This window comes from Drosophila persimilis, unplaced genomic scaffold (genome assembly GCF_003286085.1).
Source record: "Drosophila persimilis strain 14011-0111.01,24,50 unplaced genomic scaffold, DperRS2 tig00000677-arrow-arrow-pilon, whole genome shotgun sequence".
Classification (NCBI taxonomy): Eukaryota; Metazoa; Arthropoda; class Insecta; order Diptera; family Drosophilidae; genus Drosophila; species Drosophila persimilis.
The window spans coordinates 801,032-826,789 of NW_020825333.1; the positions used below are offsets into that span (position 1 = coordinate 801,032).

The following is a 25,758-nucleotide window of genomic DNA, read 5'->3' on the forward strand; positions in this document are numbered from 1 at the left end:
GTTCTCAGGCTCTTGCTGTCTCAATACAACGCTCTCACGCAAATTTTGCGTCCTGGCCTCTCTCTAGACCCTCATGACCCCCGCCACGCGACATCAACCGCGCCGCACGCCATTTTGGACTCTCTCTTAGCCCACACTTGTGCCATCGGTTGACCATCGTGGTGCAGTCGTAGCCTTCGTGTATGATTCATCTCAACACACCCACTGGTGCCGGAAAGTATGGTACTTCTTCAGCCGCAACTAGCTCACTTGACATAGCTCGTAACTGTTCATGAGCATACTTAAATGTTCTCTTACTTGACTTTACTGGACCTTTAAATTTAGGATCCAACTTCGTTTGGTGACGTTCCTCACACTTGAGCAAGACATGGTCGCCTACGCCAAATCTCACAATTTTGGCCTTATTTTTATCAAATCTTTGTTTGTCATATTCTGCATTTTCTATCATGTTTCGCCGCGCTCGAGTTCTGACACCTTCTACATCTACCTTTTCTTCTTCTATCAATGGCATCATATCCAATGGCCTTGCCTCTTTCCCAATCAACATTTCCAATGGACTAGCCTTAGTGACTCGATTCGTTGTACAATTCAAAGCCAACTGAACATCTTTCAACGCATCCTGCCAAGATCTTTTACTTTTTTCCACAGCCGTCAACATTGCCTTCATTGTACTTATAACGCGCTCTACCTGTCCATTCGCACGACTAGCGCCAGTTGCTATTAGATAAAAATCAATCTTTTGTGCAGAGCAAAACTGTCGGAAATCACTACTCGCAAAACTACGGCCCTGATCTGCGATTATCCGATTGGGAACACCAAATAAGGATATGGCAGATTTCACTGCCTCAATGCAGCTGTCTGTATCGAGATTCAAAGTGTGATAAAGATACACGTACTTGGTGAATGCATCGACTTGCACTATCACGTATTCTTTGAGGTCACTCTTGCCACTGAGCTTGCCGCTGATATCGATGTGTACCGTATGCCATGGTATATCGATCTTAGGTATGGAATGCAGTTCTATTTGTGTTTTGCCCGTGGCCGGTTTTGCCAATTTACATGTAATGCAATTTTCCACAAACTTTCTCACATATTTTGACATATTTTCATACCAATACTGTGTGTAAACCTTATCTAAAGTCTTCTCCCAGCCCAAATGCATTATAGCTTCGTGTACGTGATTGATGACTGACCATCTGAACGCCCTAGGTATTACAGGTAGGCACCTGGTTCGAACATCTCTTTGTATTTTCCTACACAGCATACCCGCTCTCAATTCATATGTCCTTGCAATCTCATCCTGTAATTCATTATTTTGCAATTTCGAAACTACGTCTGCTAACTTTTGATCTCGCTGCTGTTCTGCTAAGAGCCAATTATCCGTTATTTACGCTAGTTCTACACGAAATTCATTTATATTCGCAGCATTCGCACGTTTTTCAACCGACAATGAATTGCGTAAAAGAAAGTCAACATGTGCCATATGATTTCCTTTTCTATACTCCACACTAAAATCAAATGATTGCAGATAAGCCCACCAGCGATTTACCCGAGGCGACAAATCTATCTTATGGCGGCTAGCTTTACACTACAAAAGCACAACCATGCAGGTAATGGCGAAAATGTTTAACAGCATTAAACACGGCTAGTGTTTCCAGCTCATACGAGTAGTATTTTGATTCGGTTGCTGTAGTGCATTTGCTGTAATATTCAATCACTCTCGGTTTGCCATTTACCTTGTGCATCAATGTGCATCACCAATCGAACTAGCATCGGTGTGCAACTCAACAGGGTATTGTGGATCGAAGATTATCAGAACGGAGTCGCTAACTAGCGTTGATATAATTTTCTGTCGCACCTGTTGATGTTTTGGTTCCCACTAAAATTTGCTGTTCTTAGAGGTAAGAAAATATAATGACTTCATTTCCTCGGAGAACCTGGGAACAAATTTCCGAAAGTAGGATGACAACCCAAAAACTGTCTCAGTTGGGTCACAGATTGTGGTGCCGACAGAGCAGCCAACGCTTCTATCTTACGCGGATTCGGCCTTAATTCGCCATCTTAAACTTTGAACCCCAGATATTCTACGCTTGGTTTCAGAAAAGTACACTTGGCTATATTAAATGAGAATCCGGCCCCAATTAGTACGTTCAACACCTTTTCAAGTCTTTCATACGCCTCCTTCCTCGTGCCGGCAACAACCAGAACATCATCGATGTAAACTATGGCATACGAATAGGCCAGTTCTCCCAAAGCTCATGTTATTGCTCGTTGAAAAACAGATGATGCGTTTTTCAGGCCAATCGGCATGGACAGAAACTCGTACTGACCCTCAAGTGTTACAAATGCTGTGCGTTCTATCGAGTCCGAATGTATGGGTACCTGATAGAAACCACTCGCCATATCCAAGCTTGAAAAGAATTTGCTGCCACGCAGTCTGTTGATCTGGTCAGATATCAAGGGCAGCGGGTACTTATCCGCAATCGTATTCGCGTTCAATTCTCTATAATCTAAACACAGTCGATCATTTCCGTCTTTCTTCTTTACTAGCAGCATTGGCTGGCGAATGGGGAACAGCTCGGGCGGATGACATCAGTCGCTATGAGTTCCTGTATTTTGCCTCTCACTAACGTTTTCTCTTCTGAGCTAAGTCTATACGGACGCCTCATTACAGTTTTATTTGCATCCATCAAACGGATTTCTAGCTCACCAGTTGTTACTCGACTATTTGGGATACCCTTTATGAATCTGTGCGCGTATGGCTCCAATAATTTGACTAGTTTGGCCTTGTCTGAGTCATGCAACTCTGGATCATTATTTATGAGCATTGCAAAATCCACTTTGGCAATGTCCGACAGCGTGTTGACAGTTTTGATCTTATATATCTCAAATTTGTTGGCATCTATGGAAACATTAAAACCCTGACTCAGAATCTCGCGGCCGATTAACACATCATGCTTTATACATTCATTCATTACCACGTGAAATAAGATTTCTACGGAATATTCACAAATTTTGACTGTTGATAAGATTTGCAAATTACATGATATAGAACTTTCCCCAATTCCTTTTAAAACTACCTTATTGTTCAATCTCTTGCCTGCAAACTTTTCAGCCAGTTTTTCTTTCAATAACACTCAGCACCTGAGTCAAAGAAGAATGGAACGGGCTCACCAAACTGATGCAGGGTTCCTCTCGGCTCCATCACGGTACACACATCTACTCGCTTCTCGTATGTGCTGCTCTTACTTGACGCTGAGGTACCTTTGGTACATACAGACACAATATGTCCAGGGTTGCCACACTTAAAACATGTCACTGCTGCTCGTTCCTTGCCCTGTGACGTGTTGCCGTGCGTCTGATGACCCTTGAACGCATTCCACTCTCCAGCTCTCCTGTTTCGGCACTCTGCAATTTTGTGTCCAACTTTACCACAAGAATGGCACGTATATGCGATGTCAATTTTTGCTTCTTTCGTTCAGTGCCATGACCTTGATCTGCCGTATACTGATCACTCCGTTTACCATACGCAAACGCTCGCAAGTGCTGCTCCAATTCGCTACGTGTTCTGATATTGGTGGTGAATATCAAGCGCTGCAGTCTGTTGTCTATTTTAGACGTATGAGCAAGCACAAAAGACACTGCTATTTCCTCCAGAGTCATCATTTTCCATTTTGATAGCAGTGACGTCACCAAGCGGCTGCCATATACCGACAAACACTCGCTCGGCTTCGGGCTGCCATTGAAGATGTTTAGCAAAATGGCTGCCGCCGTCTCTATTCCTTCGTAGCGCTGAACAAATAGATCTCGAAACGCAGGACATTTGATTCCTGTGTAACAGATCTGTGATAGTCACTGTGATGCTCCTCCCTCCAGCGAGTCACTGAGTGCCATCACAAGTGCGCTGCCCTCTAGCGGATTCTCTGCCATGATTATATCCACCGTTTTGCACCAAGCAGAGGCATCTGCACCTACAGCGTCGGGGTTGTACTTTGGCAAGGTTACAACTTTGGCTTTTTCATCCGAATTTTTTGATGCCTGCATTGATTTAATAAGCTCCATGAAATTTCGGTTCTGGGCCTCGAGAAGTGTACGCCAGTATTTGTCAGAGTGGTCTGGTGGCGTGGCCGATCCCACTTCTGATGTCGGAACATGAAGACCCTGATGCGGCACATCGTTCTCTTGATTTTCATCCGCCATTTTGTATCACAGCTGTAGCACAGCAAGTCACTTGCGTCGCGTTCTTTTCGTAGTCCAATCTCGACTGACTCTCAACAAATACACTAGCAACATGCTCATCTGAGACGCTCTCTCTCTCGCTCAGACTATGCTCTTAGCAACATTGTATATATTGAATATATCAATAATTTTATTGTGAGTCAATTACTTATTTTATTTAAAAATACTGGAATTATTTCATAATCTCCGACATATACTTTATGGGGTCGGAAACGATTCCTTCTAGACGTTACACACATCTATTTTCACCACAAATCTAATATACCCAATACACATTTTGAGTATCGGGTATAAAAAGGTTTCCCGAATGACTTTTGAGTTTTTGAATACGTGCCATCGGTGAAGTTAGATAACATGAGTGCCCACATTTCACTGTCCACCACTGTAGAACTTGAGAAGATTAGTGCATGATCAACGCACAATCGCTGTGGCAACCAAATTTGGTATCTACACTCCTGTGATATCGAACCTGCACAAGTGTATTTCAAAATTTCGCACCACCCATACCAAATATGGTATCCACACTCCTGTTAGATCTCACTGTTACAAGTGTATTTCAAAAATTCGCTCAACCCCCGTTCGCCACTTCGCCATCCACACTTTTGCAGATACGGGAAAATTAAAACGCATTATCATAGAGAACCATTTCTACCAGATTGCCCAATCTTAATCAGATAAGATTATTATTATTAGAATGCAGCGTATGCAGTGGCTACGCAACGCCCGACGACTCGTTCAGATTGATTTTCTGTCGCCTCTCGCACGCACTCTTTTCTAGCGCGGTCTGTCGGAGGAGAGCCATACTGACAAAGTATCGGGTATAAATGTAGAGTTGGAGTCGCAGCAGCAACGTTTTATTTTAAAATAAAAAATGTTCAGGGAAACCTAATTCCGCCTAATGAGCACCACATTCCGCTTGCTGACGCCCTCATCTTCTAGGACGATTCTGCTCCTTGCCATCGTGCAAGATTAGTCAGCATATTTTTTCAAGCTTTGTTATTGTATCGTGTAATGATATATTCAAAAAGTTTGATTTTTCCAACGATGGGCTATCTTAGCTAAATAATATTTCTACATAGTGGGAATTGAGACATTCGACTGGCAGGGAAATGGTCCTGGTTTTAATCTGATCGAAAATCTTTAGCATATCAAGAAAGTTTTAATATGAAAGTAGAGACTATCTAAATTTTAAGAAATATTTAAAAAAGGTTGGCATAACGATATAAATATCGAATCAATCTACAAATTAGGAAGTGCCAAGCATTCGCGTAAAAAACTTTTTAAACTGTAAACACCTAGGAGGTTCAAAAAAAAAAAATATTTAACTAACTCATTACATACTCTTTAACATTCATAGAACTAAACGTAATAACAAAGACTCGAAACCTAGGATGAATTTTTCCGTACAATTATAAAAGTGAATACTTTTTGATTTAAGAATTTTTTGAAAACAAGGATGTTTGGACTTAAGCTATTAATCTGTTTCGAAAGCGTTTTATATTGTTTAGTTAGTATCATGAGCAGTCCGATTTGGTTATCGGAAAGTTGGCAAAACTTAAATTTTTCCGCATAACAGCACAAATGTACATGTAACAGCACACACTGTGCTTGTAACACGCACGTAACAGAAAATTTGAGTAAGGAGTAAGTTACCGTAACATTTAATTCAAAATGTAGGTGCAACAAATTAACTTTTTATTTTTATTTTCAATATGCATGCTGTTACTCACAGTTTGTCAGACATGTTAAATACACAAGGGTTGCATCTAAGATGTTTTGATCGTCTTGATGTCTTGAAAATATACTGCTGTATATTTTCAAAGCAATCAAGTCAGCTGTTTTTGTTTGTCAGAACCGATGAAAAAATGAAACACATCGATACCAAAAATTTGTGAAACCGGGGGCACACACTTTTCGTAGTGTAATGTGTCCTCCAAATATTGACTGAGTATCAGGTAACTGCAAAGGCCCTTAGTTCCGTCTTTAAAAGAACGTTCCCATGTCCCGTCAAATTTTTTAACAGCATATTGTGGGACAGTTTGTCTTTTGTAGCGTTTGGTTAGTTTCCAAAGTGTGTAATTAGAGGATTCATCTGCATTGTGTTGCTCTAACATTCTGTCCGTTGAAGCTCTTTTGAGTAGACCTATGTATATAGCTCCTTGTTTACATTATAGGAAATTCGACGAAATATTCTATCACTGTTGGAAATTCCCTTGAATTCCCTTCCCGTCTGATCCGTTCCTAATATACATTTTTTTCCAAGCTATAACGTTTCCGGATTGGCTGTTGTTAAGTAATTTATACTCTTAAGAAAAGTATTTATTTGCTCCTTAATTAAGATCTCGTAAGTTTTTCAAAAGGCCGGAAGTATGGATGTTGGTCCGCAATCTAGAGAGATGCTTTTGGGATAGGTAATATTTTAATGTAAAATAAAATATTTTAATGTTGAAAATATGCTCGGGTTCGGTTAGGATAGGTAGAGGCGGCTGCCAGGCTCGCTAGGTGTCCTTCAAACTTTGGCCGGTTCCGGCCCGTTGTGGTACCGCTTGGCACCTTCCCTTTTCTAAATCGTGAGAAATGATGGCAGAAATTATCATATCCGGAAGCTCTTATAAAGTTTTCTATGTTCTTGGGACATATAATATCAGTTATGAATGGCAATCCCAAGTTGTGTTGCCATTATCTTCTGAGAGCTAGTCAGGTGCAGAACAGGTTTTACACCCTGTCTTCCTTTTCTTCGTCTCTGCAGCTGCGGCAAAAATCATTGTAGGGGCGCCCATCCTGTTTACATGTGTACTTATTAGCTAATGTCTTTTGAGGTTACGCATGACTGCGCCTCACATTTTTCTGCTAAGCTTGCAGAGCTAAGAGTTGCGCTTCATATTTATTTTCGGACATGTAGCGATTTGATCGCAGCTTGGCTGTTGCTGTATGCGAGTTGCCGTGACGGTAACCGCTTCAAGGTAGTCCAAGGCTTCCCTGATTGCTATGACTTTTGCCTGGAAAACGCTGCAGTGATCCTGAGTGCCTGAAGAAGTGCCTTATTTTCAGCTGGTCGGAGTAGATTCCCCCTCCGACCTCCGATCTTGTTGTTCATCCTGGATCCTTCTGTGAAGATTTGTATAGCCTGGTGGTCGAGCCATTCATCTCTGTGAGAGAAGATTGTGTTGAAAGGAGTAGCTGTGTGTTTTTTTGTGAACAATATTTCTAATATATTTTAATATATATATTTAATTTATTTTAATATGATTGGTCGGAGTCTCTCAGAAGGCATAAGATGGCATTCAGCGAATCATTTGGAGTGGTGCCGCCCTATGCACTGATGCATAGGGCGGCGGTTTGCTGACCCTTGCACAATTTTTTGCGGATCGTCCTTTTCGATAGGACACTGTAACTCCGTAGAGTAGTATTGGTCTAACTATTGCCAGATATATCCATTGGACTATACTATAGAGACATAGAGTTGCCTTCTTCACTATTTTTTTTTACGTTCATGTTCCAATTAAAATTTTTGTCAATTACCAACTTTAAGTAACTGGCACTGTTGCCAGTTGCGAGGTTGGGGTGTGGTACCTTGTATTTATATTGAAAAGCACGAGTTCCGTTCTCGAGGGATTTACTCCCAGTCCGCGTGATTCTGTACATTCTAACAGTCGCTAGCTTTGCGGTCATTTAGTCGTAGGGTGTTTGGGGGTATTTCGATGAGATTCACAAAGCGGCGGTATGACATTGTTAAAGGTCCCTGAAAGCATCTGAGGATTCACAGTTGTCCTAAGCTGTTGCCCGACTATTTTCTCAAAAAATTTGAGAAGGAAGGACGATAGACCATCATTTTTTTTGAGGTACCCCATCGACGATAGTTTTCGAGAGGATCTTGTGTAGCATTGCGGCATTTGACGTTTCCTCGATTTCAGAGTAAAATGTTGGATATCTATCCCACCAGGCGGATTTCTTTTTCCCCCCAGCTTTGTTGAAAGGGCATTCTGCCGTGAAAGCTTTGTTGCATGCTTCCGTGAACTTGTTTACTAGACGGTTTAGGTCTTCCTGTGTTTGAAGCTTTGGTTTGGTGTTTTGTAGGGGAGTATTTTCTCCATGGCTGTTCTGTATTTTTTCCAGTTGGCTATCCTGTGATTAATATTGTCAGTTTTGGGGTCTCGAGAGATGATATCGACTTTTCAAGTCTTGAATATGTCTGACGCTGGGATTTTTTGACAGATGTGAAACCCCGATCCACACTGGCGCCATCTGCCATCCGTCAAAAAGCAGCTGATAAGCTGAAATTAAAAAGTTTTGGTCTAAATTGTGAAATTTTCACAATTTTAAATTAGTAAATTGCCTATATTATTGGCTTTAATAAAACAATCCATATGTGGAGATAATGTTTTTTATCCCCAATCGGCCGACTAATTATTTCGAATTAAATAAAACTCGGCGCAGAAATAAAATTACGATATGTTCTTTAATGCGTGACATCCAAATTGCAAGTGTGGCTTGCCTGCCCTTTACATTGCCGCTCCGATCGCTAAGCGCAGCTTCGCTCGGCCGACGTCGGTAGGCAGACGCAAAGCGGAGATAGCGAAGAGCGAGCTGGCAGAGAGCGTTTAGCAGGGCAAGCACGCGCAAAGCTTTAACAAACAAATGAGTGACATAGACATAAGTAACAAACAAAATAAGCGGCTGAGGGCCAATAATTAGGTGCTGTTTGGCAAGCAGCTAATCGGCTGGGTTCTGCTCCGAACACCATATATGTACAATAAACGTTATTCTTTGGACTCCCTTAAAAATTGTAGCACCTCTGTTTGGAAGTTGGTTTTTCAGAAGATTTTCCAGTTTAATCCGCTTTGCGTCGACATTAACGGAATTATTGGTCAAATGTTTATATCGAGCTTTTCCATCTATGCAGTCAATTTCGACTTGCGTGTTTTGTTTGTTCAAATCATAAAAAAGAGAGCAAATACACACATACATATGTACATATGTTGAATTATTTCCACCAAATTCTGGTCTCTCCATTTTGTATTGTGTCTGTTGCACTCTTATCTCTTTTTAAGTCTTCAACGATTTAAAATTCGAATTACGATTTGAAATATGTCTGGGTGCGAACTATTTTTTTTTATTGTAATTCATTGTTTTCTTGGGTTGCATTTAGGAACATCCCAGATGGATGGTGGAATAACTGGAAAATTTTCGGAACGGCAAAACCTTACGGACCATCCCCGAAATGGATGGTGGATGGTCGTCAGTGTGAGTAGACTATTAGTGAGACATTATCGTCATGGCGGATTTTTTATTATAAATGTAGAGTTGTTGCCCCGATTAAAAATTAATAAATTATAGTTTATCTGAAAAGTGACTCACCACCTACCATTTTTGTCCGAGCTCTCTCATTAGGTGTGGTGAGCGTTGCCGTCGCAGCCCATTAACAGACCTGTATCTGACTTCTTGCTGTCGGTGGCTAGCTGACGAACGAGGTCGCTTAGAGCATAGCTTTCCGCATGGGACATGTAGGACGACAATAATCTTAGATGTTTCCCTTGCAGCTTAAGGCATCCTAAAGTGTTGTCGCCATCGATAAAGTTAAGGAACGGAAAAATGTTTAAGTGCGTTCTAGTAAGAATGCAGGTACGGATTTTACTTTCATTTTGAGCCACAATCATCTTCCTCATGGCTAATCCACATACCTTGTCTCCCGCTATCCAATGCTCCTGGATTAGGACTAGATCGGCTCCGCTCACATCTAAGCGGAGTTTTAGGCCAGCAGATGCTGCTTAACAGTGGTGAAGATTGATTTGAAGTAGTCCCAGGGGCATTGCCACAGACGTTCTCTCGGTACATAGACTCTAAATCGAGCATCAGCTTTGTGCCTTCTTGGACCGGCTCCTGCTCAACTGAGCTGTCGTGCACAGGATGCGCCTTACACTTGTACACCTTAATGGTGCATAAGCTGGCTGCCTTTAACAGGGCCAGCGACTTCTGGTTAAGCACGAGAACAAACCAGGCTTGTCGGTCACCTCAACCTTTATTACCTTCCAATCAGTGGTTGGAAATCTTGGGTTGTATCTCTGCAACATCCTGGTCCTCGGATTTCTAGGAGCTCGAAGCAGCCGTCGGGCAATGCCGCGAGTCCACCCACTCTCACTGGTGCCTGGGAATTTTAGCGTCCGCGCTGCCTTTATCCAAGACATCGATCAGAGTCATTTCTTTGGCAATCTGCGCGAAAGATACGTTGGGTTTCCTGTTGTTAAGCTGTTTGGGTCAGTTGTTTGTGTTGCCGTTCGCGGACACCCGCTGGCTGTCCGGGACTGCTTATTTCCGGTATTCTCCCGCAAATACAACTAAGTTTGATTTTGGGATGCCCGCTTATTCGCAGCTGACCTGCCGAGATGGACGGTTCGATATTGGGAATACGTAACGTACACCCATATAGCATCTCTGCTGCTGATGCCTTTATGTCCTCCTTGAGGAGGCCAAGCATGACGTTTGGAAGCAGCTTGAGTCTTTCATGGACCTGTGCCAACGCTCCATCATGCCATTTGACTGGGGGTGGTATGGCGTCGTGTGAATGTGCACGCTTCCCAGCATATTCGCCAGAGACTTAGACTGCAGATTCGAATTGAGTTCCTTGATCGGTTGTAATAGTCAATGGGCACGCGACACGCGATATCCAGCGCGACAATATTGCTTCACATATGGTCTCTGCAGTCATATCTTTCAACGGCACAGCCTCCAGCCAGCGGAAAAAGCGGTCAATCATTGTCAGACAATATCTGTATCCGTGAATCAAGGGCATCACAACAATGTCTAGATGTACGTAATCAAACATTCCATCGGGGACAGTGTTTTTTTCCGGAATTAGAGCGTTGTGCTTATGAATTTTGGCTCGTTGGCACGGAAGGCAATTCCTCGAATACTCCAGAACGTTCTTACGTTGCATTTTTTGAATGCTTTGATCGAGCTTGGCGTCCACTGCACTGGCCGTTTGTCGTTTATCTTCATGCTGCGTGTCGTTGAGTGGCGACTGTATTTCTGATGCAAAAGGTATGCAGCGGTGGTAATAGTTAACTATACCAAGAAAATTACCTAATTCGCAGATAGTTTGTGGCTGAGTGTACTTAGTAATTTACTTCACTCGATTCTCTGGAGGCTGAATTCCGTTGCCGTTGACTGTGTAACTCAGTAATGTCACTTGAGGTTGTGCGAAACAGCACTTCTTCTCGTTGATGCAAAGTTTATGCGCTTGTAAGATTTGCAACACATTGTGTGTACTCCTCCATTGAGTTGGATATTATGAGAATGTCATCAATGTAGCAAAACACGTAAATGGCATTTTTACAAATTCAATTAGCCCAAACGGTGTGCATACGACTGTTTTTTCGATGTCCTCTTCGGCCATCGCTATTTGATAGTATGCTCGTTCGAGGTCTAGTGTAGTAAAAACGTTTTTGCCATATGAACGATCAGCAAAATCGTAAATGTGGGGAATCGGGTAACGATCTGGAACGGTTATGTATGTAGTGGCGAACTGAAGGTGAATCTGATGGGTTCGTGTTGTCGAGGTTGAAGTCGGTGTGTCGGTCCTTGCCTTGATGCGCTTTGTCGATATTTGGCGAAGCAAAATCCTGCGAGATTACAGATAGGCTTGTGCCCTTGGTAAGACGTTGTGCAAGACCATAGTGCAGGGAAACCTCTCGCTCTGGCGAGAGAGAATGAAATTGTTTTCTTCATTCTGGCCATAATAATAATACGATCTGGCTCAGATTCTGCAGTCTAGAAGATATAGTAGTAATTCTCTATAGTTCTATGTTTTTGATTTTCTCCTGACTTCAAAAATGTGGATGAAACAATTTTCGTCCTTTGTGAGGCGGAAGGGGGCTGGGTGAAGTTTTAAAAAACACTTGTAACAGTAAGTTGTCATAGCTCTAGCTTTTATAGTCTCTAAGAACTAGGCGCTTAAAGGGACGGACAGACGGACGGACAGACATTACTCAATCGACTGAGCTATTGATGCTGATCAATAATATATATATACTTTATGGGACCGGAAACACTTCTTTCTGGGCGTTGCACACGCCCACTCTTCCCACAAATCTAATATACCCCAATACTGATTTTGTGTATCAGGTAAAACAAAGACACCAAGACCGGTTCGACCACAAAACAACTTAGGTGTCCTTAGGAGGGATGAACGCGGTCCTTTTCTTAGCGCTGGTTGGAACCTACAACTCTGACTCCACATTTACAAAATTAAAAATTACAATTTAGCGTTTATTGTTCAATACTGTTTCTGTGTTTTTGTTAGAGTTTGTTCACGGCCACGGGAACTTAGACTAAGGTGTTAGGCGCTTCGCCGATGAAGGCCGACTGTCTTGAAGAGTACTGAGTCGAAGCTGTGGATTATAAGAAGTAAGAACGTTACCTATGTGTGTGCGCGATAATAGAAAGCTTAAGAGATACTTTCTTGATGTTACTTAAGAGCTCTACTCCCCCCCGTTGAAAGACCAGGCTATCCTCAACTGGAAGGACGCACAGCTTGTTGACAGCTAGAGTGATGACCTTGATTACCCGCGCTAAGGGCCACATCAACGGCGGCAAGTTTGACCTCGTTGGATCGAGGATTGTGGTGTGCAACGTGGGCACGTTGTCGAAAAGCAGAGTCAGGTACTCCTCACTCCAACGTTTCTAAAAAATCTGCTAGGCACAGGCGACTCGCTGCCAGCGATCGAGTCGATTGAAGTTGAGACCCGTAACGTTTGGCTCAGGAAACTCCATCAGCGGACGATAAATTAAAAAATGTCCGGGTATAAGGACGCCAAGATCTTCCAGGTTTTCTGAAATCGAGATAAGGGGATGAGAATTCATTACAACCTGGATTTGGCACACCAATGTCCGCAGAGCATCGAATCAAAAAAGTGACGATCCCAACGTGCGATACAAATTATGTTTGACCGCCTTCACCGCTGCCTCCCACAAACCGCCGAAATGCGGCGAGCGAGACACAGTTTTCATGCCACCGATGGGCAAAAACTTTAAGCGAATCGCTCCAAGTAGCGACTGTCGACCAGCATGGTGATGATTCCGTTGAAAGTGCGTAATGATGGCGAGCGTTAATAGATAATGCCTGTGCAAAATGATTGGGTGGCGTGAATCGAAGTGAGTGCCGCAGGCGGCCACCAACACGAACTAGACCAAAGTCATCTATGAAAGGCGAGAGCAAGATGATTCTGCTGGGAGCCTCGACGCAGTTCACTTTCCGCACAGCAATGTACTTATGTGCCCGTTGAACGATGCGACATAATAATCCTTTGCTAAGGTACTCAGACGAGAGATCCGGTGACATCGTCCTACTGATGACTTTCTGAACGTAACCAAAAATGCGCATCATGACTCCAAATGAGTTGTGCTAACGAAAGTGTATGAAAACGGATGAGTGTGTGAAATAGCTTGGCTTGAATGGTGAGGAATAGACATAAGCAGATCATTTAACGAAAGACCAGATGTGGTAGCCGCAGAGCCGTCGAATACGACCCTCAGATTTGTTGTGGAGCTGTTCTCTTTGATGACGCAATGATGTAGCAAGAAATATTTGCACTTGTGCCCATCTTCCTGGGGCACCAGAGACATATTCCGCGTATTCCCCTGAGGGTAAGCGAGCGTTGGCGATGGTTGACGAAGTATTCCTCGCAGTGAAGTTCCTCCTTTGTTGCCCTAGCGATTGGCTCAAAGATGTCCTTCACTTCCCAAAATTGACGAACCAATCCTTACACACCTTTCTATTAATTAATAACTGTAGTGGTATTTTTATTTTGATTGCATGCTTAGTTTCTTAGTAAGTTTAGTGGTAATTTTCCTCGAATGTTAGTCTAATAGCTATCTTTCTTGCATGTTTGCGTTTGGTTCGGCTACGCACCGTGCGTCATGCGGCAGCGCCCCTAAAATCCGCGATTTCAGAACGAGATCCACCGAGATATCTTCAGTTAAGAAGGTAGCATCTCCTATGCCAGAGACAGCAGTAAGCGATTTAGTTTTACGCAGTTGAAGCTGATTAGCTATACGAGTAGTTACGAAATGCAATTGCGAGTCCGAGTCCAACAATGCGCGACATGGTATGAAAGTTCCAGCGCTGTTTTTGACGAGAACGACGACGGTGGCTAATAGAACAGGCTCAAACGGACGCTAGAATATATAAACTAGCGGCGAGGAGGGCGACAATGCAACCATGGCGGTATGATTTGGCTGTGGCTCGATTGAAGAAACAGTATGGAATGTCTCTGTTAGACGAAGAAAATGCAGAAGAGTGTGGTGCTTCGATTGACAAGTACAGCACGGACCTGATTTACAATCTTTCACGTGATGACCCTTTCGTAGGCAATTGACGCATAACAAGACCCTCTTTGTGTAATTGTGACGATCATTCGATAGATTTTTCCACCGTTGACAACTGGCGATCATATGGTTCGTGCCTTCACAGAACACACTGGAAACATGAGCGCATGATGCTACAAACGATTTTCATGATGCGTACTCGCGGTTTTCCCTGACCCGGTTGCCAACCTGACCATGTTGCCCTTGCATGGAGTGGTGAATGCCTACGACATCTTTGTTCCAGAAAGGCAGATATTTCTCCCAGGATGGAAGATTTTGATTCGACGACGCTGCTTCCTATTTAACTTGAGGAAGCAAGTGGACGATGATGCAATCAGCTATTTCCTCCTTAGTTGCCAGCGCTTCCAACGCGTGAAGATGTGAGGTGGCGGCGTCCGTAAGCGCCCGCAGCTGAACAACAGATGAGTCCCCACTCGCCAGCCCAAATATTTCTCTAATGTGTGCCTGTAGAATGAGACGTTTATTAGCCAATCGTTTTTTGAGAATATCTAATTGCAATTATTGTAATTAGCCTCGCTCATCTTCAACGAACTAATGGTGTCCAACGCCGCTCCGCTCAAACAAGACTGCAAATGCTATAATTTCTCGATAGAAGTCAGTTCAGCTTCACTATCAATAACAGCTGTGGACATGGCATAGAATATAGGTCCACTCTGTATAGTCTCCGCTGAACTTGGGCAGCTGCAGCTGTGGCAAGCGCAATCGACTGGCTATGTACATAATGGATTGGGATTCACTTGGGTTCATTTGAAACGTGGAACAATGCGTGGCTTGCGAACTCTGGCCCAACTCACGCTGAAGAATGGTCCTCAAAGATAAGATGGACGAGTCCAATTTTCCAGGTGGTGTGGCCACAATAAAATTCATTTAAGCTTCGTCAATGATTTTAACAATCCTCGCAGATCATCCATTTCGCGTAGCTTTTCACGATCCATCTCTGTTCGTATGGACTCTAGCCTGTCCAAAATGGCTCTAGCCCTTAGCCTCCTGAAGGAAATCCAAGATGCAAGGAATTGGGTGCTGGCTGCGTTAGCACTAAACCTTTCATCAGATAGAGCATCGCCAACTTTCACAGTATTACTGTCATTGCGCATAGCCACCGATTCACTCCTTCTATTATTTTTTTTCTTGCCCATGGTTTCGGCTATAGTCTGTTAACGCGGAGTGTATAAGTCGATCAGAGTTAAATAAAATGATGCAACGCGCTAGTTCAAACGAGTTCAAAACTTGTTGGCGTTCACTTTTGCTGCACTTTTTATGTATTTATGTCCATAACGTATGCGCGCCAAAGCAACGAAGCGACGACCGAAAAGAACCAACAGTTATGCACAAGCGAACGAGTTCAAGTTGTGCAGACGGTCAAGAGAGCTGACTGAAGCAAACGACGAAAGAGGAGGCGAAGAAAACTATCGGACCACGCTTAGATCTCTATGCGACGAAAGAGAAGCGAAAACGAAATGTTAAGTTCACAATGTTCGTCCTTTGCGTGGGCGGAAGGGGGTGTGGCGAAATTTTGACACAAAACGGTCAAGGTCCGATATCAAAGGAGTGTGGATACCGAATTTGGTTGCTCTAGCTTTTATAGTCTCTGAGATCCTTGAACTCATATTTTGCAATAGGCAAAGCCGACCATGAAACCTGTGTGTTAGAGAGAGACACAGCGAGAGAGAATGAAATTGTTTTCTTGATTCTGTCTTTTATACGATTATACGATCTGGTTCTGATTTTGCATTCTAGAAGATCTAGTCATCCATTACGATTCAGCGTTTTCAGTTTTCCTGTATCTTTGAAATTGTGGATGCCACAGATTTTTGCCCTATGTGGTGGTGAAGTGGACGAGGCAAAGTTTTGAAATATACTTGTAACAGTGACAAGTATTTCTCTAGCTCCTGTAGTCTTTGAGCACTAGGCGCTGATAGGGACGGACAGACGGACGGACGGACGGACAGACGGAGAGACAGACAGGGCTCAATCGACTCGGCTATTGATGCTGATCAAGAATATATATACTTTATGGGGTCGGAAACGTTCTGGACGTTACACACAGCCACTTTTACCACAAATCTAATATACCCCAATACTCATTTTGAGTATCGGGTATAATTACACCGTTGTTAAGGTTACAATTTGGATTTTATTGTCCGATATTGTTTGTGTGTTTTTGTTAGAGGCCGTGGCCGTGAACTTAGACTTTGGTGTTAGGCGCTTCGACGATGAAGACCGACTGTCTTGAAGAGTACTGACCTATTACCTTAAATAGTACTGACCGACTGTCTGACCGAAGCGTCGAAGCAGTGGATTATAAGAAGTAAGAACGTTACATATGTGTGTGCGTGTATGCACTGAGAGCGTACATGGGATGAACGCGATAATAGATATTAAGAGATATGTTCTTGACGTTACTTAAGGGCTATTCACGGCTGCTGCTCCGAACACGGTCATTACGTTTTTGTAATTTTTATATTTTTAACTTTTAATCACGTTATAGTTTTCTACATGTTGTGCATAAGTTTTGAAAATAAAACAGGTCGAATTTAAAACTCATCTGCCTAAGCCTTTACGACGGCTATGGGCTCCGTTTTCCGATCGCTCAAACTGAATTAAGAAAATATTTTGATGTCTTGTGATATTTACAAATTTGTTTATTCCAGAATCAATAAATGCCAAAATGAACAAAAACACGTCGACTCTGGAGGACGCATAAGCACTATCTCGAAGGTTCCATATACCCATTCGGATAACGTAGTGCCATATTGGCCTATGTGTATCCCCAAGAGTGGCGTCCGGGCTAATCTAGCCTAAATATTGAGCATGAAAAAAATTGAATCTCTATGAATGTCCTAAAATGTATCAGGGCGTATTGATAGCGCCTCATATTTGGAATAGGAAAATTTACTTACCTTAGCTGGAAAATGGGAGCCAGTACTTCCAGTATTAACTATCCTAACGTCGCATCATCAGGAGCTGCACTTAATAGTACCGGAAACTCTAATGGAAACATATCGGTGCTGCTGCCCATGAGCATGGCAGGTATGGTCACAGCAGGAGCGGTTGGTATGACGACTGGCAGTGGTACTGGTATCAGTGGCGCACAGTACCATCGAGATCAAAGACGAAAGCGTGTAACTGGTTTTGCGACGCTTAAGAGAAAGTTTATACGTAGACGACGTTCGTCAAAAGCATATGATCACGCTCGCGTTCTACGAGATTTTGTGTCAGACTGGGCACCTATGGAGCTGGCAGCTCTGTGCGAGGAGTTCGAAGCCTTGTCGGCTTTAAGAGACTTATCGGTTAGAATGAAAACATTTATTGTTTGTCTATTAGTTTTTTAAACATCATATATTTATAGGTGCAAGCTGAATTGGCGCGACCTCCGGCAGCAACATACAAACAAGACCTTGCTGCTCTTTACGATCTAAATTTTTGCACTGATTGTGATCTTGTTTTTCGCGGGACTATTTTCCCGGTGCACAGATCAATATTATCAGCTCGTTGCTCCTATTTCCGCGACTTACTCGCAGGTTGTCCTGGTTTCGGAGCGCGTATATGTCTTGAACTGCCCACTTCGCCTATTGACGTGCCGCTTTTCTCTTCCCTATTGCGTTATTTATATACTGGCGATATGTGTCCGCATGATCCGAACATCGAAATCACAGTGTTGCGTCAGCTGGGAGACGACTTTGGCTCACCAAATCCTCTGGATCATGATCTTCGCTATTTGTTGGAGACTGGCGACTACGCAGATGCGGCACTTGTTTTCACAGCAGATGGTAACAACGACAATCTGCGACAAGACTCGGGTACCTCGGAGTACGGGTTTCGACCAAAGATCGAACTTCCATGCCATAAAGCTATTTTGAGTGCGCGCTCACCCTTTTTTCGTAATTTAATTGCGCGTCGAACGCGCAACATTGATGAGTACGTTGAACGTTCCTTACACGTGCCCACGCGAATTGTATTAGACGAAAGCGTTATACCGAAGAGATATGCGCGTGTACTGTTGCAAGCGATTTACCTGGACGTTGTTGATTTGACACTGATCTTACGCGGTGTTGGATCGGGTACGTCGGCAGGATCACTAGGGGAAGTGCATGCCTTAACCAACACAGGAAGAGTTCGTCCAACGACACTGGAGGAAGCTATGGAGCTTTACCAGATTGGTCGGTTTTTAGAGCTTGATATTTTGGCGCAAGGCTGTGAGGATTTAATACTCGAGTGGCTGTCCCTTGATACTTTACCAACAATTTTAAAGTGGGGTTGCCAACCCCATGGCTCCGCGTGGGTGTTTAGACAAGCATGTCAGTACCTACGAGAAGAATTTACCGTTATTAGCACCTCACCTGTCCTGCACCAACTAGATAAAAAGCAACTGTTACATGTTCTGCAGAGTAATTTTTTACAAGCTTCTGAGCTAGAGATTCTGCAGGCTGTTCTTAAATGGGGAGAACAGGAGCTCATTCGCCGTATGGAAGATCGTGAACCAAACTTGTTGTCACACACAGCTCACTCAGTTGCTCGCAAGGGCGTAAAAAAACGTGATTTGAGTGATGTAGAGCTGCGAGACATCATCGCAGAATTATTGCCTTTAGTGCGCATAGACCATGTTTTACCACCACATAGTGAGATACTCGGCCAAGCAATTCGTCGAGGTCTTGTCAGCACGCCACCTTCACATATGATTGGAGATGAACGAGAAAATTTACGTATCAATGCCTGGATACGTAGTGGTAGTAATCAGGGACTCTTTGTAAGACCACGTCTCTTTATGCCGTATTTTGAGGAAGTAAAGGCCTTGTTGAAGGATCGATTATCTTCATCTCACCACCAGGTGGAACTAATGCGTATGCGTAGGTCACGACACCCGCCAGATATTCCTGATACCTTGTATATGGTGTCCCACATGAATGCAGCGGCTAATAATGGACTTTGTAGTGTTGTTAATCGTGCTATTCATGAAAATATTGACATGATGGTAGGGTCGGCTGTTATACCAGCACCGGATAACCAAACTTTATTGGCAATGCGTAAACGCGAAAATAAACTTCGCCAGTCACCTATGTGCCAGCGTGCATTGCTACTGCCACTTTCATCAAAACATGAAATTGAACGACAAATTCGGCTTCGGGTCGTGAGAGAGTTTAACCTCCCTGATGAAGTATCTGATATTCTGGAAAGCTCACACCAATCCAGCCAGAAAAGTGATGATGTTCACAAAGAAAATCCGTGTGGAGTTGCGTCCACTACTCAAAGCGAGGACAATTTGCTTGAAGATGAAGATCAAAGCCCACCGCCATCACCAGCGGCTACTGGCTCAGTTCCGCGAAACACAACCGTTGGATCTTCTTTTTTATCGTCCTCGTCAATGGGATCGTCAGCATCATCAATCTGTGGCACCGATGGAGTACACCCCTATTATAGCCGAAATCTCACTTTTCCGCGTCACCAATCAAATGGTCTTTTTGGTGTAGCCAGTATTTTATCAACCAACTCTGGTCCTGCGCTTCAGTGTAGCTATGCACGTATTTCAGCGTCAGCGCGTCCACGAAATGAACTGCCGGCGTTAATAACTGAAGGGGACTTTCGATTTCCGCATGGAAATAGCTTGGGCTTGGATATTAGTGTTGAGAACGGCGCATGTGCTTTGGACTCTGGAAATAGTCATCTTTCAGATATGATGCCGGATGTGGCTATGGCCACCGCATCGTTAGGTCAGCTTCATTTGTCGAATAGTACTGGAAATACTAGCGGCCGTAGCGTCGGCAGCAATAACGACATGCCAGAAAGTTTACAATTAGATTTGGGGGATGGTCCAAGCCCTCGCGTAGTTGGAAACGTTCCAAGTGCACTGACCTTGCGAAGTATACACGTAAGTATTTCCTTTTCGGTATTTATCCTAAAATAAAAATTTTCCATTAATTTTAGCACGCTCTGCCACAAAGCAACTATCACCGCTTCGTGCAGCGCTCTAGTTCGCCATTTGATATGATGCGTCATGGACAGTTATCGCCCACATCACACCCTCCAAATCCTGGGTCATTTAACTCTGGACCACCCAGGTTTTTATAGAGGTTGCAAGTGGGCACAGATCCGGGGCACGTTATTTTGGCATGCCTTTCTGAACAAAAATTAAACTAAAAATGTAATTTAACAATCTAGATAAATAAAATAAACTATTAAATAAAGCTTACGGAATTTTTCTCTTCGGCAAGGGCTTTAAATTAGATAGTATGTATAATGCTAAAAATACTTAAGTATGTATATTATCTCTGGTATTTGCGAAGAAAAAACCAGTTTAAGTAATTTGTTTATTACATCTGCAACCCTTTTGCACCTTTGTTACTCGTTGACCCTAGTAGTTGGCAGATTACAACACACAATAAATTGACCTTCCTTGCCGAATCCAACCCATCATAAACTTAAGTCGTCGAATGCTTTACCCGTTTAATCTGTCGAAATGTACAAATTAACTAGACTGAAGATACCTCTTGGTCATATGGTCATATATTTCAGATGTTTTAGATTTTATATAGAAAGATATCTCTCTAGTGAAAGGGAGGTACTGAAGTAGTGTATCTTTCAGCGTCTGGCTCGAATTGGGAGTGTGAGATCGCTCCCCTGCGGTTGGCCGAGGTTTTTTCGTTCTATCAAGTTCCACCAATAGACTGAGCAAGACAAACAAAATAAATGTATGGGACCATATAGTCTGGAAGTGCCAGCTGAAGTTATATACATATGTATATTCATAAATGCAGGTTTCAAGCCAGCCAGATCCAAAGCGGACGGAAGAAGGCGCCGACGCCGTCTCGTAGCGCAGAAGGGGAGCGGCGCTCAATCAGCATGGCCAATCCGAGATAGGGGTGGGCGAAGCCAAGAAGCTGCGGATGCAGCACGCCAGAGATTTCTACTTTCACCCAATAAGCGCAGAGAAGGACCATTAAAAGCCGTTGCAAGGCGTGGCAAGGCGAATGGGACATGAACTGTAACCTGGAAAAAAAACAGCTAACTATCATACCCTAACAAACCATACACTATATTAAAACTAGTCTTTAGTCTTTAGTCAACACATATGTAGCTATACCCCCAAACCATAATGGCCATAATTGGATAGCGAACCGACATTGTACATACATAAATCAGTCAAAAATTTCATAAAGCCCATAAACTTTATTATAAAGGTTATTATTATTAGGATTATATTTGGTTTTGTTATACCCGATACTCAAAATGAGTATTGTGGAGATTTGTGGTGAAAATAGATGTGTGTAACGTCCAGAAGGAATCGTTTCCGACCCCATAAAGTATATATATTCTTGATCACCATCAATAGCCGAGTCGATTGAGCCCTGTCTGTCTGTCCGTCTGTCCGTCCCTATTAGCGCCTAGTGCTCAAAGACTATAAGAGCTAGAGCAACGACATTTTATATCTAGACTTCTGTGATATGTCACTGTTACAAGCCCTCACAAAGGGCGAAAATCTGTGGCATCCACAATTTTAGAGATACGAGAAAACAGAAAATGTTGAATCGCAGAGGATGACTATATCTTCTAGAATGCAAAATCAGAACCAGATCGTATAATTATTATAGCCAGAATCAAGAAAACAGTTTCATTCTTTCTCGCTCTGTCTTTCTCTAACACACAGGTTTCATGGTCGGCTTTGCTTATTGCAAAATATGAGTTAAAGGATCTCAGACACTATAAAAGCTAGAGAAACCAAATTTGGTATACACACTCCTGTGATATCGGAACTTGACCGTTTTATGTCAAAATTTCGCCACACCGCCTTCCGCCCCTGCAAAGGACGAAAATCTGGGGCATCCACAATCTCAGAGACTATTTAGGCTAGAGCAACCAAATGTGGTATTCACACTCCTGTTCGAACTCACTGTTAAACGAATATCTCGCCCCACCCCCCTCCGCTCCCACAAAAGAGGAAAATCTGTGGCATCCACAATATTGAAGAAACGAGATCGGATCATTTTTGTAGGCAAAAGGAAGAAATTAATTTGCAGTGGCTACGCAGCGCCCGACGACACGCTCAGACTGATTTTCTGTCTCTCTCGCACGCACTCTTTGTCGTGTCGTTCAATAATAGCGGCGTCTGCCGGAGGAGAGCCATACTGACTAAGTATCGGGTATATAGGTATAGTTGCGGTCTCCGCAGCAACTCAAAACGTTGCCCCTCGTTTTGTAATTTAATTGATGTATTGATAATTTGTAAACATTGATGAGTGCGTTGAACGTTCCTTTCACGTGCCCACGCGAATTGTATTAGACGAAATATTATACCGTTAACCTGGACATTATTGATTTGACACTGATTTTACGCGGTGTTGGATCGGGTACGTCGGCAGGATCACTAGGGGAAATGCATGCCTTAACCAACACAGGAAAAGTGCGTCCAACGACACTAGAGGAAGCTATGGAGCTTTACCAGATTGGTCGGTTTTTAGAGATTGATATTTTGGCGCAAGGCTGTGAGGATTTAATACTCGATGTCCCTTGGTACTTTACCAACAATTTTAAAGTGGGGTTGCCAACCCCATGGCTCCGCGTGGGTGTTTGGACAAGCATGTCAGTACCTACGAGAAGAATTTACCGTTATTAGCACCTCACCTGTCCTGCACCAACTAGATAAAAAGCAACTGTTACATGTTCTGCAGAGTAATTTTTTACAAGCTTCTGAGCTAGAGATTCTGCAGGCTGTTCTTAAATGGGGAGAACAGGAGCTCATTCGCCGTATGGAAGATCGTGAACCAAACTTGTTGTCACACACAGCTCACTCAGTTGCTCGCAAGGGCGTAAAAAAAACGTGATTTGAGTGATGTAGAGCTGCGAGACATCATCGCAGAATTATTGCCTTTAGTGCGCATAGACCATGTTTTACCACCACATAGTGAGATACTCGGCCAAGCAATTCGTCGAGGTCTTGTCAGCACGCCACCTTCACATATGATTGGAGATGAACGAGAAAATTTACGTATCAATGCCTGGATACGTAGTGGTAGTAATCAGGGACTCTTTGTAAGACCACGTCTCTTTATGCCGTATTTTGAGGAAGTAAAGGCCTTGTTGAAGGATCGATTATCTTCATCTCACCACCAGGTGGAACTAATGCGTATGCGTAGGTCACGACACCCGCCAGATATTCCTGATACCTTGTATATGGTGTCCCACATGAATGCAGCGGCTAATAATGGACTTTGTAGTGTTGTTAATCGTGCTATTCATGAAAATATTGACATGATGGTAGGGTCGGCTGTTATACCAGCACCGGATAACCAAACTTTATTGGCAATGCGTAAACGCGAAAATAAACTTCGCCGGTCACCTATGTGCCAGCGTGCATTGCTACTGCCACTTTCATCAAAACATGAAATTGAACGACAAATTCGGCTTCGGGTCGTGAGAGAGTTTAACCTCCTTGATGAAGTATCTGATATTCTGGAAAGCTCACACCAATCCAGCCAGAAAAGTGATGATGTTCACAAAGAAAATCCGTGTGGAGTTGCGTCCACTACTCAAAGCGAGGACAATTTGCTTGAAGATGAAGATCAAAGCCCACCGCCATCACCAGCGGCTACTGGCTGAGTTCCGCGAAACACAACCGTTGGATCTTCTTTTTTATCGTCCTCGTCAATGGGATCGTCAGCATCATCAATCTGTGGCACCGATGGAGTACACCCCTATTATAGCCGAAATCTCACTTTTCCGCGTCCCCAATCAAATGGTCTTTTTGGTGTAGCCAGTATTTTAGCAACCAACTCTGGTCCTGCGCTTCAGTGTAGCTATGCACGTATTTCAGCGTCAGCGCGTCCACGAAATGAACTGCCGGCGTTAATAGCTGAAGGGGACTTTCGATTTCCGCATGGAAATAGCTTGGGCTTGGATATTAGTGTTGAGAACGGCGCATGTGCTTTGGACTCTGGAAATAGTCATCTTTCAGATATGATGCCGGATGTGGCTATGGCCACCGCATCGTTAGGTCAGCTTCATTTGTCGAATAGTACTGGAAATACTAGCGGCCATAGCGTCGGCAGCAATAACGACATGCCAGAAAGTTTATAATTAGATTTGGGGGATGGTCCAAGCCCTCGCGTAGTTGGAAACGTTCCAAGTGCACTGACCTTGCGAAGTATACACGTAAGTATTTCCTTTTCGGTATTTATCCTAAAATAAAAATTTTCCATTAATTTTAGCACGCTCTGCCACAAAGCAACTATCACCGCTTCGTGCAGCGCTCTGGTTCGCCATTTGATATGATGCGTCATGGACAGTTATCGCCCACATCACACCCTCCAAATCCTGGGTCATTTAACTCTGGACCACCCAGGTTTTTATAGAGGTTGCAAGTGGGCCCAGATCCGGGGCACTTTATTTTGGCATGCCTTTCTGAACAAAAATTAAACTAAAAATGTAATTTAACAATCTAGATAAATAAAATAAACTATTAAATAAAGCTTACGGAATTTTTCTCTTCGGCAAGGGCTTAAAATTAGATAGTATGTATAATGTTAAAAATACTTAAGTATGTATATTATCTCTGGTATTTGCGAAGAAAAAACCAGTTTAAGTAATTTGTTTATTACATCTGCAACCCTTTTGCACCTTTGTTACTCGTTGACCCTAGTAGTTGGCAGATTACAACACACAATAAATTGACCTTCCTTGCCAAATCCAACCCATCATAAACTTAAGTCGTCGAATGCTTTACCCGTTTAATCTGTCGAAATGTATAAATTAACTAGACTCAAGATACCTCTTGGTCATATGGTCATATATTTCAGATGTTTTAGATTTTATATAGAAAGATATCTCTCTAGTGAAAGGGAGGTACTGAAGTAGTGTATCTTTCAGCGTCTGGCTCGAATTGGGAGTGTGAGATCGCTCCCCTGCGGTTGGCCGAGGTTTTTTCGTTCTATCAAGTTCCACCAATAGACTGAGCAAGACAAACAAAATAAATGTATGGGACCATATAGTCTGGAAGTGCCAGCTGAAGTTATATACATATGTATATTCATAAATGCAGGTTTCAAGCCAGCCAGATCCAAAGCGGACGGAAGAAGGCGCCGACGCCGTCTCGTAGCGCAGAAGGGGAGCGGCGCTCAATCAGCATGGCCAATCCGAGATAGGGGT

The 25,758-nt window shown here is 43.1% G+C and overlaps 1 protein-coding gene across 3 annotated transcripts; it reads left to right on the forward strand.

Annotated features, from left to right (window-relative positions):
• Positions 1-1,528: 1,528 nt before the first annotated feature.
• Positions 1,529-25,026, forward strand: LOC6604350 (BTB/POZ domain-containing protein 7). Of its 3 annotated transcripts, XM_026991669.1 has the most exons (5): positions 9,409-9,483; positions 17,274-17,912; positions 17,972-18,878; positions 23,155-24,765; positions 24,822-25,026. In XM_026991669.1, exons 2-4 carry the CDS (start codon positions 17,535-17,537, stop codon positions 23,436-23,438), a joined length of 1,569 nt encoding a protein of 522 aa, XP_026847470.1. In that variant the 5' UTR covers positions 9,409-9,483; positions 17,274-17,534; the 3' UTR covers positions 23,439-24,765; positions 24,822-25,026. The 3 variants fall into 3 exon arrangements, with proteins under 3 accessions (XP_026847468.1, XP_026847470.1, XP_026847469.1); XM_026991667.1 differs by lacking the exons at positions 9,409-9,483; positions 23,155-24,765; positions 24,822-25,026 and adding exons at positions 1,529-1,610; positions 20,545-20,783 and having other exon boundaries at positions 17,972-20,488; XM_026991668.1 differs by lacking the exons at positions 23,155-24,765; positions 24,822-25,026 and adding an exon at positions 20,545-20,783 and having other exon boundaries at positions 17,972-20,488.
• Positions 25,027-25,758: the final 732 nt, after the last annotated feature.